At 40.7% G+C, this 16,282-nt stretch overlaps 1 protein-coding gene across 6 annotated transcripts in view; it reads right to left on the minus strand.

Annotated features, from left to right (window-relative positions):
* The window catches only part of frmd4ba (FERM domain containing 4Ba), a 45,064-nt gene that overhangs the window by 14,070 nt on the left and 14,712 nt on the right, over nt 1-16,282 (minus strand). For 3 of the 6 annotated variants that reach the window (XM_035151262.1, XM_035151259.1, XM_035151261.1), the window contains exons 1-11: nt 14,783-15,122; nt 10,842-10,907; nt 10,626-10,720; nt 10,311-10,403; nt 9,902-9,986; nt 8,535-8,591; nt 8,179-8,201; nt 2,772-2,855; nt 1,953-2,018; nt 1,375-1,432; nt 726-812 (exon numbers count right to left, since the gene is read on the minus strand). In XM_035151262.1, coding sequence (XP_035007153.1) covers nt 726-812; nt 1,375-1,432; nt 1,953-2,018; nt 2,772-2,855; nt 8,179-8,201; nt 8,535-8,591; nt 9,902-9,986; nt 10,311-10,403; nt 10,626-10,720; nt 10,842-10,907; nt 14,783-14,944 — 876 coding nt within the window. In that variant the 5' untranslated portion in view covers nt 14,945-15,122. Of the gene's footprint in view, nt 1-725; nt 813-1,374; nt 1,433-1,952; nt 2,019-2,771; nt 2,856-8,178; nt 8,202-8,534; nt 8,592-9,901; nt 9,987-10,310; nt 10,404-10,625; nt 10,721-10,841; nt 10,908-14,782; nt 15,123-16,282 lie in introns of those variants that run through there. The other 3 variants (XM_035151263.1, XM_035151264.1, XM_035151265.2) reach the window with 3 other exon arrangements.

Genomic DNA, 16,282 nt, shown 5'->3' on the forward strand with positions numbered 1-16,282 from the left:
CAGCACATGCTGTACTGAAACTCCAAAGTATTTTCCCATCTGTGTCCCTCTTTCTCCTGACCAGCATGGGAAACAGGGTCCTAATTACACCTATTTACTGTTTGGGTGGATCATTAACCAGCTAACAAAAAGCACAGGGCTGAAAAGTGGTTAAGTTATGTATTTCAGTAGAGTTTAACACAGGGGTGTAAACTCATCAGAGGTGAAAAAGGAGACAGAGATGTTATCAGTGAGTCTGACATTTGCTTTTTTCAGATATAATTAGGCTACTGTGATAAGTAATTAACTTAACTCCATGATAAGGACCACAGGTCAGTTTAAGCCACATTTCTACACTCTTGTCTCATGAATTAGTTTCATGTTCCAATACCAATACAAATGTGATTTCAGTAGAAACTAAGTTTTCATCACTCATTGATAAGGTATACATCCACAAAAAAGTTTTAAAAAAAAAGTATTTTAAAATAACTTGCTTTAGTTTGAGTTTGTAAGAAAACCAATTATAATTTTATGAAGCCCACACACACGTTACTCCCAGAGGGCTTTACATGTACATTATATCAAACCCTGTATCCTTAGATATTGGACATGGATGTAGAAAAACTAAGATAAGAAAATAAGAAATATGAGTCAAGCAGTATACTTGCTTTGAAATAATAACAACGCAAATCAAAACTAAATTAGTTAATGAAAAAAAGGGCAGCTGTAAAAAGAGGTCAGTCTACCTTTCTTGGTTTCAGCTTATCCTGCAAATCGTACTGGCCAATGCCTTTGTAGCTGACTCCCAGCCACCACGGTAGTCCTTGCTTATCCTGCATGAAAACATGAACACACACACACACCAGCGCTCATTAGAGCAGTAAGAGGTAGCTTTATTGGTGGGAGTAAAAAAAAAAAACCCCAAAAAATACAACAATAAACAGAGGCCTGTTACTGAGGCAATTACCCCATTAGGTTCACAGCAAAGAAGAGATCAGATACATTTAAGGCCTTAAAATCTCTGAGCCTGACTGAGTCATTTTAACATCACTGTTTGATCTCCTCAGACACCTTGATTTAATAGGGTTTGGTAGAGAAAGTTAGCAAAGGAAAACTGGAGGAATCACTTAAATCATGCTAAGCTTAACATTTGCAGTAATGATTGAGTGCACTCCTTATCCCACCCAGGCAGACTCAGTACAGGTCTGTGTATTTCTACAGTAACATACATGTGTGGCTGCTTAGCTACAGGACATTTTTAAACAGGAAATTGTCTCATGAAAAATCCTCAAGCAAAGCGTTTAAAATTAAGAGAATAAAGGTGATATTGAGAAATCATTAAATGCAGAAAAAGAGATGAAGACAAGATATTGATAGAATACTCAGGGCAGTTACCTTCACTGGGTAATAATGGACTCCGTATGTCGGCAAGGACTCCACCAGGGCCAGATACCTTTAGAGGAAGAGGAACAGTTTAACAGAAATGCAGCCACTGTCACTTCATCACTGTCAACCGCTGGCTCTTGTAAAACAGACAGAGTGGGATTTAAGCTACAGTGAATGAGAAGCCACAGTTATTTGCAGTGGCAAGTTGATCGATTTGTTTCAGGGCCGTGACAGAGCGAGAGAGAGAGTCCATTGATCAGTTCAAGGACACAAATCATCCCAGTGTAAATGACCCAGGGATGCACTGAAATACAGTGCCGGGAAATATACAGTGCAGGATTGTGATCCTCCCTATGTTGGCCGGCTGCCTAAACTAAGAGCACCTCCTCTAATTAATGACACATTCTGGCATGGTGACAGCAGCCACCTCTTATAACAACAGCCGCCACTGCCAGGCACACGAGGTTAAAGAGGAAGCCTGGTGTAGAGCACTGTGGAATCAGAGGCAGTAATGTCTAATGGAGGGTACATTTTGAAAACTAATTTTAAAAACCATAAAGATAGTGTATTCATATTTCGCTACTTACTGCACAACTGCTTGTCCTCTGGTCAGTCCCTTCAATTTCCTGTAATGTTCAATCACTTTGTCCTCACTGCAAATAAACAAATAAAACTTTAAATGAATAATCCATCAAGTGTTACACATTCCAGCCGAAGAGGGATTGTTGTGAGAGAGCCCTTTCTTTGACACACATTGTGTCTGCTCATGCAGAAAATGCAGTCTGGCCTACTGGCCTGTTGATGGCTCTCATCCTCCTCTCCTGCAGATGCATCCCATTTACTTGCCACTGTAATCATCACTTTTAATTGCATAGCTCGGCAGCAAACTCACAACAGGCAGAGAGAGAGAGAGAGAGAGAGAGAGAGAGAGAGAGAGACAGACAAACATGGTGGCACACATGTGCTCACGCATGCCCTGTAAGACTGTAATTTTACTTTGGATATTAAACACAATGCATCTGCTTCAGAAGCTGCAGCAACCTCAGACGATTATCAAAGCAGAGGAGGAGGGGCAGGAAGAGGAGCAAAAACAGCAGTGTGGAGGGAAGAAACAGAAAGACAGCAATCCTTCACACAGTCAGTGTCTGTCAGCACCTCCTTGTGCACTCTCAGGGCTAATGGGCAAACGTAATTAACAAAACCCAGGCATTAATTAGTCACCTCATTAGAGGCAAAACACGTCTGCCAAGAACCAGGAAGGACTGCATGCACCATACTGCCCAGAACTGCTCTTCTGGGGTACATACCACTTTGTACAACCAGGAAATCTGGCAGCAAAATTGTAAGTGTATTAATAGAAAAGGGTGTTTCTTCTCCCCAACCACCCACAGCATCAGATATCTTACCAGAAATTGAGAGATGGGTGCTCCCTTAAAACTCTTGTTGGCAGAACTGGGAGCTGCTTCAGGTCTGATCTGGCAGTATCAACACTAAAAAAAAAATTTAAAAAAAATCATACACAAGATTACAAACAGCAAATACAGTCATTCACAATAACAGTCCTTTTAAGAGGCATTTTGATCTCAGAACAGATTCAGCTTGCTATTACTCTTTACCCAGAGGGGCTGTACTGTATGTGTGAACGCCAGTTTCCCATTAATTACCTAGACTGTGGCAGCTCGTAACAGTCTTATTTGTCCCACAACGTCTCCATAACGATCCGATACAATTTTTACACTATGTTACCCTCCTAACATAAAAAAGATTTCTTAGTGTTTTTTGCTGTTGCTTCATTGTAGAGTTGTGTTTAACCCTCTATCTGTCTCTCTCTCACAAACACATTGACACATCTGTCAGAGTCTAACCTTCCACGTCGGTGGGATTTCCATGAATCCATAAACTTTTTTATCCTCCTCGGCAGGCATGCATCAGTCAGCATAAAATCGGTAGTTTCCACTTTAGCTGTGCGTGTTACAACGATGGGCAGGCTGGTCTCAGACTAACAACTATCTGTACCTATCATGTACATACATGATAGGTACAGATGCACACAGTAACATGCACACAGTAAGCTGTCATGCACACATGTGCATGACAGCTTACTGTGTGCATGTTCCCAGTAATCAACCGTCATCAACCTGAACCTTCCCTAGCTACCACCACAAATTTAATCTCATTCTGTGGTTGACTGTATTTCCAAAAAGAAGTTGAACCGGTAATGAAACAGATATTTACCCTGCAAGCTCCCTAGCAAAAGTCAGTGTAACATAACATAATTTCGCTTCCGCAACCTAGCATAACCTTGTGTTTTTTTAGCCTTTTTTCTTTCAAAGAGTGTGGTCTTTTAGTTTATGACTAGGACTTTTTTATTTTATGTTCAGATTTCACTCAAAACCCTGCGCTCGCACTAATGCTTAGATTTGCTTAGTGCCACCGAAGTCACTGAACAGTTTTTCGTTGTTTGGATTAGGAGACCTTATATAGCAATAGAAAATTAAATACTACTGTGTGTTTAAAATGAATGTTCCATACCAGCATGTGGGCCATAAGGAAAGTAAGGTAAATGTTTACACAAGAATCTCAACCCAAGGTTGAAAAGTATGTAGAGAACAGTTCACCATGTTTTTAGTACTTTCACAGTGTGGTTTGAATTCAGTCATGGCAGCAATAACTCATATTTGCAAACCTTTAGAGAAGGTGCAGTGTCAGGATATTATTTTCATCTCTCTTATCTATAAAGAGTATTGCTGCTTGCCAAGACTAAACTCGAGCTTCACTTATGTCTTGCCAGAATTCATTTATAAAAGCCGGGGCAGGGCCTTTAACTTAAAGAAAGTCTCTTAAAGGACTTGGAAAAAAATCTATTCAATAATATGAAAGCCATTTCATGCAGCTTCTCAACAGCACATATCAGTTATCTGATGTTCTGTGGATAAAATACAGTATACTGATTCATCTTCACAGCACAGCCGGTGATCAAACCATGACAGATGCAGCAGGTACCGTTCTATTACGCACAGAATTCAAGTGTCACAATAAACACAGCAACTGACCATGTTATCTGTACAGACAAACTGTGGTGTTTGTCCCTGTCAAGGTCTATGACAGTGACCTATGAGTCACTCCAGCATCATGTAGGAGGGAGCACAGGGACTTCAGTTTCTACTGGACAAAAAGAGCTCTAGCTTGCTGGGCCAGTCCACTAGAGACCTGAACAAAAGCCATTCACAAGCACTTGGCAGCCTCTGTCCGTGTTGAAAAGTACTGTACGAGCCCCACGGCTGTTAAAAATCACTGAGACACAACTCAGATGTGCAGGTCAGACCCTATGTAGTATTAAAGCAATTACAACATCTGCAATTAGTGTACCAGCTAAGTCTTTGACAGTATCCTCTACATAAGAAAATAAGTTGTAAGCCAATTTTAGGTCAAAACCATTTGACCTTATGTTGCCTTTTATTAACGTCAATTTAACTCTAATGGCATTTCACTGCCACTAACATGGTAGTACAAAAGCATAATGATCCAGTTACTTGAAACAGCTTACTAAACAAAAACAAAGGTGAGCCACTGCCGCCGCAAGGGCAGAGGCACTTGAATCGCTCTCCCCCGTAGCTACCTCTCCTAGCTTGACTGGGTTTTGCTGCCATGGCACCTCGCTGTGTGTTTGATGGCATACATTTTATAGGGAGCCGGGGCCTGGTGCGGTCGGGGTGATCTACTCTGCAGCCGTACTGCCCCGTCAGCAATCTGGAATTCATTACTACGTCTGTTATCTCCCAGCAGCCTGCAGCGTGGGGCAAATCCAACACCCAGTACAGCCCAGCCCAACACGGCCTACTCAGTGTGGGAGAGATAATACTCATGTGTCAGCTATTCCACAGGGCCGAGACGTGGTGACTATGGGGGGAGCAAAATGAGAGCCTGTTGCTGTGAATGAACCACTAACTAGAGGCTACACCTGCAAATAGAACTGAAGTCTAAAACTGTCTGGGTGTAATATGGGCTCATGTGGACACAATTAGAACACAAATGTGTAAATCAAACTTAATTTAAAATTACTAACAGCCGGAACATTTTAAGCTTATTGATGAAGCTGTTGACAACTGAACAGCAATAAAAACTCCCCTCTCAGTTACTCTTAAAACAGCTAGAGATCTTTAAAGACATCAATCATTTAGGTGATTTCCTGTTTTCCACAACCCCTTTTATCAACTTGAGAAAACCTGGCTGTTAGTTATACCTGCAGGTGATGAGAACAACAGCAATAGTGTGCGAATCAGTACAGTAAAAGAAGATGCAATGTGAACAAAGCAAAGGGAATTCAGATACACTCCAAGTACAATGTGAAACCTGATGGTGCATTAATTCAACGCACAGCAGGGGGTTGGCCTGCACCACCACAATAACACGACTGCAGCGAGTCCTCCCGACGCCAAGTTGTCTACCATTGGACAGTTTGTCTGGCTCATCCTTCTTAAGGAGGAGGAGGTCTCCCTAACTCCTCAACAGCTAATCTCACTACTCCACTGCCCTTTGGTGATACAGTGTAGAGGAGACCCATTTATATTGTTTGAGTATATGAGGGGATTCAATAAAAGAAGAAGAAATAAAGGACATCATTCAAAGGAATGATTAAATGCAGCCACAGGACAGCGGGGGATGCACCAGTACAAAAACAGTGTTAAATCCTGGAGCCAGACGTTTGAGGATAATGCCATTTTCTACACATTTCTCAAAAGTAGAAAACACATTTCCCAATAGTTGTTGTCAACTGACACAATACAAATGCTCCAAATGTCCTACAACTTATTAGAAATCAGAGTGAAAAGGGGGAAAATAGTATCTTTGCAAACAAGAAAAAAGATTTGGACACACACCCATTCATCCTGATTTTACCAGATTTGTTGGCAGGTTGTCTCTTATTGTGCTTTCAGAGTCAAGACAAAGTACGGCCCATCCCCACACCCACGTGTACTGCACTACACTTCAGGGTGAAGTTATTTAAACACTTGAGGCATAAATCTGTACCAAAGCTGTTATAGATGATAATTAACATGTATCAGGTCAATGGTGCAGCACAATTAATGAGCACACGCAGACACGGCCAAGTTTTGCTTTCCACTTTTTTTGCAAGAGAACAATGGCGTGGGATGACAAGAGGTTACGCTGTATTGCATATTTCACCTTTCAAACTACACACATACACACAATTCCTTACAGAGCACAAATCTTTGTGTCCACATAAAGGCTAGAGAGAGAGAGAGGCCTTTAAAGGCAAAGCACAGGGACACACACAGGTTGTTCTGCTTCAACCTGCTCAGCCACTCACTCCAACAAGTAATGTTAACAAATGGCAGCCCTTCACTCGTGTGGCTGGTAAAAAAAACAACATACCTTACCAGCAGGTAAAGCCTCTGAGAGCAAGGTCCACTATGAAAACATCATCTTCTCTATTGAAAAGATTATGAAGCTTTAGTGCAGAATCTCCCATCAGTGTCAGTGACCAGATTGTGTAGTATTTCGTGTCACATGGGCTGTTTTTGTCAAGTGGTGTGACATTTATGAGAGATAACACAATCACCACATTAGTGAAAGAATGGCCTTGGTAAAGTTTTGAGGTTTAAACTGTGAGTACGCTGTCTGCCTTCACTAGCAAGTGTGTGTCAAAAGAACAAGTGTTCTGATTTTCAACACAACCTTTGAACCGAGTGGAAGGCAGCAAGCCAGCAGGGGTTCAGTTCAATGTCACAAGAGCAAAATAAAAAAGGAAATTATTCACTGAGGGAAGTCCAGTGTAAAAAATACTTTCTGAACCTGATAAGTTGAGCATTAACTGGCTGTACACAGTGAATATTTACTCAGTGAGCACTGACCAAACAGCAAGAAAATTCTAACTCTGCTTCCTTGTCAGAGTAAAGCGACACACTCTTTGTAGATTGTCTAGTGTACATACAACTGCAGACCCTAGTTCACTAAATTGTTACTGCATTTCTAATTCTTAACACGAATACAGCAAAAATATTAAGATATGCTGGTGCATGTTTCTTTAAAGAACAAAAAACAACGTTTGTGTATACTCTCTCCAGCTAAAAATCATCCTGCAAATTCAAATTGTGTTTTAAATGATGTGTTTGAGATGGTGAAGTGTGCATTCAACTGTAGAATGCAGATCATTCAAATGTTTATGCATGTAACTTACAACCCTTAGTGAAATATAAAAATGTTTAAGTACATTTTACTTTAAAAAGGACAAAACATTATGTGTGTACATTCTCCCTCTCCAGCTAAAAATTATCCTGTGACTTAAAGTGTTTCAAATTAAATGTTTTCTTGAAGTGAAAAGGAACCTTTAGGTGGTGTATTCTGCATTTAACTGCAGAATCTAGATCATTCAAATTGTTTATGCATGTTTCTGTATACCATCATAGCAGAAAATAAGCTAGTGCATGTATCTTTTAAGAAGACAAAAACATTGTATGTGCAGAGTCTCATCAGGTAAAAATGATTCTGCAACTCAAAATGTGTTTTAAATAAAGTGTACTTGATGTGACAAAGACTATTTAGATTGTGTAGTTTGAACTCAACTGCAGAATCTAGTTCATTAAAATGTTTATGCAAGATATGCTGGTGAAAAGGCAAAAACTTGGTGTAAGTAGATTTCACTCAGCTAAATTTGATCCTATAACTTAAAATGTGTTGTAAAGATAAATAAACGGTCCCCCCTGATGTGGCGAAGACCTTTTAGATTAATCCATTTTTCTTTCATTCACTACAATGACTTTTAGGTTTTTAATAAAAAGGATTTCTTACCTGGTGTAAACTCCTTTAGCCTCCTGAAAAGGAGAAAGGGATGCCGTTGGTAAAAGCAAATGAAACCCTAAATCTACTAAGCATGCTAATGTTAGCTATCTGCACAAAGTTACACGATTAAACACAGTTCGTGTGACCCCATGTTAATTTTTTAACACTGCTTTGAAGCACAAGCTGACTGTTAGAGGACAATATGAATAATAAAGGGTCACATACATACAATGGCTGAGTAAAGCAGCCCCCCCCCAAGGGACTACTGTTTTCAAATGTTGCGTGTCCCGGACCGTCTGCACTCGCGTTCGGGCTGGGAGGCGACATTACAGAGTGGAATGCCTGCGACAAGAACTCTTTCTTACCTGCAATGCGAACGCGGCTAACTTGAAAACATTCCCACTCTCCACTTCGATGGTCTCCTGCGATAGAAAGAGGGGAATGAGCGTGTTTTCTCCAGAGAACCGTCCACACACACACACAGAGTTGAGCCTGACTGAGCCACACTCCGAACACTTGACTTCAGAGGAAATCCTCGTACCTCGGCCCCACCGTTACCGACTCAACCACCGCCGCTCGCACGATACGGTGTTTCAAACTCACCGCGGCGTGTTTTGAACTATCTTTTCCACACGCACGGTTATCGTCGCGGTTTCTACAAACGGGAACAATTCACAGTGGTGCGTGGAAAGCCGAGCTGCAGGTCCTGCGGGAGGTGACGGCCCCTCTCGGTGAAGTGGTACGGTCCGACAGCAGGTTCAACAGTCTCCGTCTCCCATGGCGACCAGTCTGCTCCCCGCGCGAAAAAAAACTGCACTGCAACGTCTGATCACGTGCTGCGTTCACCGCTCCTCGTACATTTCCGAGTCCTCGTTTAGCATCTATCTGCCCACTGTAGTAATACAGTCTGTGGTAGTAACGCACCCATATGTGTATTTGCTGACATAACGTAAAACACCATTCATAACCACATTCCTAATGGTCAATATACGATCAATACCATGCAAAGATCTCTTTGACAACGTCTACGGACTGCGGGTAGTTGATGCTTTACTTACGAAATTTAAATTTACAGCCAACCATATATATATATAATACATCCATAAACTTCAAGTCAGTGTCTATAAAATTTCACTAAACTGTGAATGCTGTGTAGCCATTTGAGTTATGTTGTAGAATTCCCAACAGCACCTGAAAGCAGCATTCTGAAAGTACGAGTGGACTCATTAAAAAGTTTTTAACATGTAAATATTGTAAGTAGTAGATCTTATTAAGAATTTAAGAAATTTAGAAACGCATAAATGAATAGCATATTAGGAATTAAATCTTGCATGAATGTAGAATAAATAAGATAGAAGAGGGTGTATTAAAATAACTGTACGTTGAGGTAATATACTTGTATGTTATGTGCTACAACAATGTACATGCAAAGATTGCTTTGGTAAGTCTTGCATAACATAGGCCCAACTACAAAGTTACAAAATGTGTGAATCTTATATGAACAACAACATGCATACAACATATTGATCATCATGCGACCATCTGACCATCAACCCCAAGTTGATTGAAATCTGAGGCTGATCAATAGTTGGACTGGGAGTCTGCTCATAAGGAAATCAATGACTGGGTGCAATGATCTGGAGCTAGAGGAAAAGCCATATTTGATTTATGAGATTCAAAAAGAAAAATATGAGACATGCCTTTAGAAAATAAATGCTTGAAACAGACTTACGTTAAACACTAAAGATTTTGCGTTCAGGAAGAAGAGCTCCACTGTGGTGTTCTCTTTCAGGAAGGTGATCTTCTCAATGTAAAACCTGTGGACAGTTTAACAGCAAGGTTCAATTGGAATGTGATGTCAATGCATTTTGTATTTTTATTTCAGCAGCAGTATCAGCAGACTTCATCATGTGTCATCTAATGAAGCATGGTAGTCACACAGCAGTGTTCCATCACTGCCACCTGCTGGTCAGGACAGGCCATGAAACTCTTGACACAACAAATTTGCTTCTATCATTTAATCATTCAGACCACAGTTTTATATGTAAAACACTGAGAGTTTAGATATTATAGACTGATGTGCATGGAGGAAGCAAACCAGTATTACAGATCTGGAAAGCTTTAACAGCAAGAGCACTTACCTCACAAGAAACTTGAGCTCCAATGGCCCCGAGGCCTTGGAGAAGTCATGATCAAGGACTTTACGATCCAGCTGCAGCCAGTTATTCTGGCCACTGAGCAGGAATAAACAAATAAATCACAAGTTGAAATGTAATTGTGATACTGCTATCTTAATTTCTTTCTCTTCTCTTCTCTACTCTCAAAAGGCTTCTCTCGCCTTCTGTAAACAAGGATTGGTTCTAAATCAACAAATCATCTTACTAAAAATAAAATGTAAGACAGTAACACAAATTTGTTGTCTTTAATATGTGTCCCATATTAGGAAAGGTACTTACGTGTCATCTATGAAGCACAATCCAAAATATTCTTTCTCCTTCAGGTTAAAGTGCGACGACACCAAATCTAACAGCTCTCGGGACAACAGCTTGGGCTGCAGAGTTTAGAGAGACACACAGGATTGGAGTTGAGATCACTTGTGTAGAAAATGAAATGTAACGTGCTTGAAACACAGGTAAAGAAGGAGGAACACGTGACAGGAACGGACAAACTACCTGCACCAGGAGCTCCAGATTCCTGCCGTCAAGGAGGTGAACCTGGCAAAGACGTCCTTCGGTCATCTAGAGGAAAAAACACCACATGAGACGTCAACTGCTGCAAAAGTAAGAGTACACAGCCTCCACCTCTACCTGTGCCTCCCCACACGCACAGCCGTCCTTCCACTGTTTTAGCCCCCGGGATAAAATGGCTGTATCTTTGGAATGACTCACCTCAGTGTCATGTTTGACTTTGTGCTGAATGAATAGGTAAAGAGAGCCACCGGGCAAATGTCCATGTGGGAGCCATGTCCCAAAACATCAAAGTCATTGAAAGTTGATCATCCTTATTTAGTGTATTTTAGACAAAGCGGAGAAGAGTCATAAATAAGCTGTGATTTACAGCATGTGCTGCATGAATCATAAACAAAGAGTCTCAGGTTCTTTTGTCCCATACACACACACTTTGTCTTTTTCACTCTTCCATATCGTTCCTCTGCATCAACACTGGTCTGTTGAAAATCCCTGAAATGTCATCATCAGCCCTCGTCTTCCTCTCCAGCACAGTAATCAAACTGAAGGACAATGAAGTGCGGCTGCATAATTTAATTGAATTTCCATTCCATTGTTTAAGATGAATAGCTTTAAGAGTCAATCTGTTGCAGTCAGCAGAACTGCCTTTCACACAGGACAAGGTAGGAATACTATTGTGTGGTGATGAACAATATTCAAATCATATTTCAGTCTGTTAAGCTGTAGCCAACATTCAGGCCGATGTTCAGTTACTATAAAACATGATTGATTCCTTGTACACATTCCGATCACCCTCTGTTTAAATAATCTTTTAAATAAAGAATCATTTATTAATTATCAATTAAATGATTATAATTCCTGATTTTGCTGCCCACTAGTGGTGGAATCAAGAAGACACTGTGGCAGACAATGCAGACAAACAAATATCGGTTGATACGAAGCCGTCACCAACGTCCGAATTTATATTGACTTAAATATGTTGATATGTTAACTTTTATTTAAAAGAATAAATGATGTGGAAAATATGTGCGTTTATGTTTATGTTTACGTTGTACTTTATTTTATATTTATTCTATATTATTTTCAAGTTCTGTATATATGTGGTTGTATTTTTGTTTTATTTTTATTTGTGGTTATTTATAGTAAAGCTTATGGTTAAACTGTAAAATAAAAGACAAATAACAAACAAAAAAACAAAAAAACAATGCAGACAATTACAGTTTGCCAGATTGTTGTTTTAGTTTCCTAAAAACAGAAATATTTTTTGTAAGAATAACTAGACGATCACATTAAGATCTCATACAAAGTGGCTTTAATGTGTTAAAATGATTTTTGTTGCTTTGGATTTTAGCACAAAGTCAGAAAAAGGGGCGCTCTCATTCCATTAGAAATCTTCTTTATTCCATCGCTGTGTTGTTCATTTGACCGAAGTAACGACATTATCTTACTACTGTTAAATTGCAGAAACATGATGCAGAACCTCATTGGCAGGAGTGTGTGTTAGTGTTTACTTGATGCTTTTTGCTGCTCAGGAATGTGTCCCTGCACGGGCGCCTTACATTCTCTGCGACTTCAATGAAAAACATGTGGTATCCAACTGTTTGGCCTCTGTGCTGGAAAAGTGAGGGTCATGTTGACGTCCAGCGTGACCGCAGGCGGAGAAGACGTTCTCCGGCACGGCATTTAACTTCAGGACACATTGTCCTCGGCGCCACAACAGAGCCGTCATTTCACTTTTATACTGTACAAGCTGCTTTTACACTGTGTTGTTTTTCCAACTCCCTGAACCTCAGGGAGATTTACGGCTCTGTGGGCTGTGAGTTCAGTCCTCAACAAATGGTTTTATTTGCAGTCACACTAGTTTGGTAACGTGCTAACTTTTGCTCTGAAACCGTGGATTTGAACGCCATACCCACTCCTTCTACTGTACATCCAAGTATGATGTGAGTGGCACAGCAGGAACTTTTTACAGCTCCATATCTTAGTGGTCTAGAAGAGGCAAGAAGAAGATAACTAAAGATTGAAAACCGCACCTGCAAGTGAACTGCTTCTGTAGGAAATATGATTTTGGCTAATTACATTCAGTATGTCACAGAGTTTAATCATGGATTAATAACCCCAAGTGTTGTGGCTTGTCCAGGGAACAATCCTTCTAAGAGCCAATCAATCAATGCTGCATTGTTGTTAACCACTGAAGTCAAAACATGGAGAAAAGAACAAAGGCCTTTAGTTTACAGTCTGATTTCAAGCTCACAGACAGACAATGACTTTTATATTCACCATTAAAATCTTTGCATCCGACTAAAAATTCTTTATCTCTGTCTTTTCTCCTTGTGTCAATACATTATCAGTTTCAAATATGTTCACAAACAAATATAAAGAGCATCCCCTCATGAGTATATAAAAGTGACAAAGTATTCTGAAGATTTAAAAGACAGTTTTATCCTGACAGAAACTGCTCTCTGTCCACAGCGAAGACCTGAGTGATGTCGCTGAGAGGTCACATCTGTGTCAGGGAGGTCGTCCCCCCCCTGCAGCCCTGTCATTATGGGCACAGAGCTCATAATGGCGCACTCTTCACATGACCTTCAGCCACTGACCTTCTCATGCTGAGACGGGCCCACCCTGCCGCTTTGATCAGGTCGACAACTACTTCACCCGTCAACCAGAGGTAAACCACAAGCTATGGGCTGAACAGCAAACACACAGTGGTGGAAAGTAACAAATTACTTTGGCTTCAATACTTTGTGGAAGCAGACTTAACAGATTCGATTCATAATTCATCATACTTCTTAAGTAAACGTTTTATCACACGTTACTTTTCAAATCAAGACTTTTATCAAAAACATATCATCAGTTTATATAGAAAAAAATAAACTACATTGTTACAATTAGCTTCCACACCATATTGAATCAGATACAATTACATAATAACACAATTTACCATACACTGAAATAAGTTGTTGGACCAACTTAAAAAATTGCATCAATTGGTAGCACACAAATTAATAAAGTTTGTTCTACTGAATGTAACAGTTTATATTACACAAATTGATGTGGGATAATTACAAAAAAAACCTTAATTCATTTTTGTTTTACGAATTGAGGGAATTCAACAATGTTCTATTTTCCGTGTAATAAGTACTTAAAGTGTAAATGTGAGGCAGGGTTTTCACTCGACTTGTTATAAATAAGCTTGAATACTCTGAGGGGAAGAAACAGCATCCTGGTATATTGCTTAAAAATTCAAAGGCTCTGATACTTGTTATTCTGTGGAATCTGTTAGAGAGAACACGTGAGTGCCAGGTGTTTTTATGCACTTTGAAAAGGTGTCACAGAGGGACCACTGTGTCGGCTGATGTGACTCAGAAGACTGTGATCTGAGTGAAACAGAGAATCTTTACAAATAACTGTTAACCCTAACATCCTGGAACATGAAGTACTAAATGCTGACTGACTCTAAATACCTTATCTGGAGGATGCGTTCACCCAACAGACAGCACACAGGTGTTCCAGCAACAATTCATTTCAAAGACCAACTCTGAAAGTTCTCCTCCTCGACCAGACAGTGAGATCAAACAGCCGGTCATGCTGCTTTCTAATGGCTGCCACATGTGCAGGGAGAGAGACCCTTGTTAAAAAACAGGCTTTGTGACTCACTAAGAGGCAGCTTGAGCCTCCTCACAGTCGCACAAATAAACACGAGCATAAGCAAATGAGCCAAGTGAGAGAAAATACCCACTCACCTCACACGGCGCAAAGTTCCTGTGAGATTATAGTTAATATAAGCCACACACACAACAATTCAACCAAAGAAATCCATCTGCCATCCAGGAATTAATCACACTTGCTGTCGAGAAAGCGATCAATAAAACTCCTTTTTAATTAAAGCATTTATGCTTCCGCTGCTAAAAGAGCTGCCATACCTGGTAGCATTTCCCAATCCTGAACCAGGCTTCTAGGAAGCGTCTGCATGGCATCACCCCACGGTTGTACCACCTCCTCAAGGTCTGATGTGCCAGGCCCCAGACGAGCTGGCTGCCCGATGCCACCAGGTCCTCCATTCCACGTATGATGCGCACGGCCATGGCTGAGGGCTCTTTTCTACTGCTACTGATGACACCTCACAGATTCAGAGCCAGGAGACGAGATGATCTGCAGACCACTTTGTTTTGCTTCAGAGCAACAAGCTGAAAGCAGCATCTACACATGCACAAACGTCTACTATGTCTACCCAGCTGATGTAATGTCAGTGAGAGTCGGCGCTGTGGAGAGGCTGGAGCAGAGCGGCATGCCTCAGGCTCGGTCCTGGGCCTGGGTCCAAAACACTGCCTCATAGTGTGCACGAGGGGAGGGCAGGACAGAACCACGAGGCCCCTGCTGCAGAGGCTCCAACTCCCCTCCACATAAACACTCTTGTATACAAACACAGAAACAAGCTCCGGCTGGCCACTCAACCTCTAAAGTCAGAAATACACAGCTCTGTGACTCACAGTGGTGAAAATGTTTTGTTTGGCAGGTTTCTTTTCCTCCATTGTAATATAATTTTGCTACGCTAAGGCGAATGAGTTCATCTTTTATCATTTTTATTATTATTTCAGCAAGTATTGTAATTCCATTGTCGGAAAAAAGGGGTGTGGGAATGGTGTGACACTTTGTCTGGGATGTGGGAGCAATTTCCTGAGGAGGCCAGACATCTCCACCCTCTATATTATACAGGAACACTAAAGATAATTGGTTGTGTTTGTCTGCAAAACTAAAAGTGAAACTGCGTGGGAAAACCTCTGAAGAAAGTTTTTGATGTAAAAATTAAATATGTGGACTTAAGTGTGCCTGTGTCTCACGGCCAGACGTCTTCCCTCGTACAGCTGCACACACAGGCCGTACACCTGACTCAGATAAACAAAGGAGAAAAAAAGAAAAGCAGAAGAACAGATGAGTTGAGCAGCTCTCAGCAGCGATGTGTTGCAGTTCAGCTGGAAACAATATCACGCTGTTTGTTTATGTGACCCTGGTCTCCCAGAATGCTCAAGTGTCCTCTGTCAACACGGAGCTGTTTCATTGAACATGATCAACATAATTGTCTCAGAGCAGAGCAGGAACACTATGACCTCCACATCTACAGGAATAATAATAATAAAATTAAAAAACAAAGCATATAGAGTAAATGAGCAATGCTGTTTTCTGCCTCATCTACTGTTGAGGCCAGTGAGGCAGCTCAGCTTTTCTCATGAATGTTATTTTGTTTATGTGCTGTGTTACATGCGATATCGATTGCACTTCCTTTTTTATCCCTGTTAAAAGGTTTTTTGGTAGTTGTTCCTCACTCTAGTCAAAGTTTAAGGGCATAGAATGTTGCACCTCTATGTTTTTATCTATCTGTGTGGATGTCTGTCTGTCTGTCTGTCTCTCCACCCATCCATCCA

The sequence above is a fragment of the Hippoglossus stenolepis genome, chromosome 3 (assembly GCF_022539355.2).
Source record: "Hippoglossus stenolepis isolate QCI-W04-F060 chromosome 3, HSTE1.2, whole genome shotgun sequence".
Lineage (NCBI taxonomy): Eukaryota > Metazoa > Chordata > Actinopteri > Pleuronectiformes > Pleuronectidae > Hippoglossus > Hippoglossus stenolepis.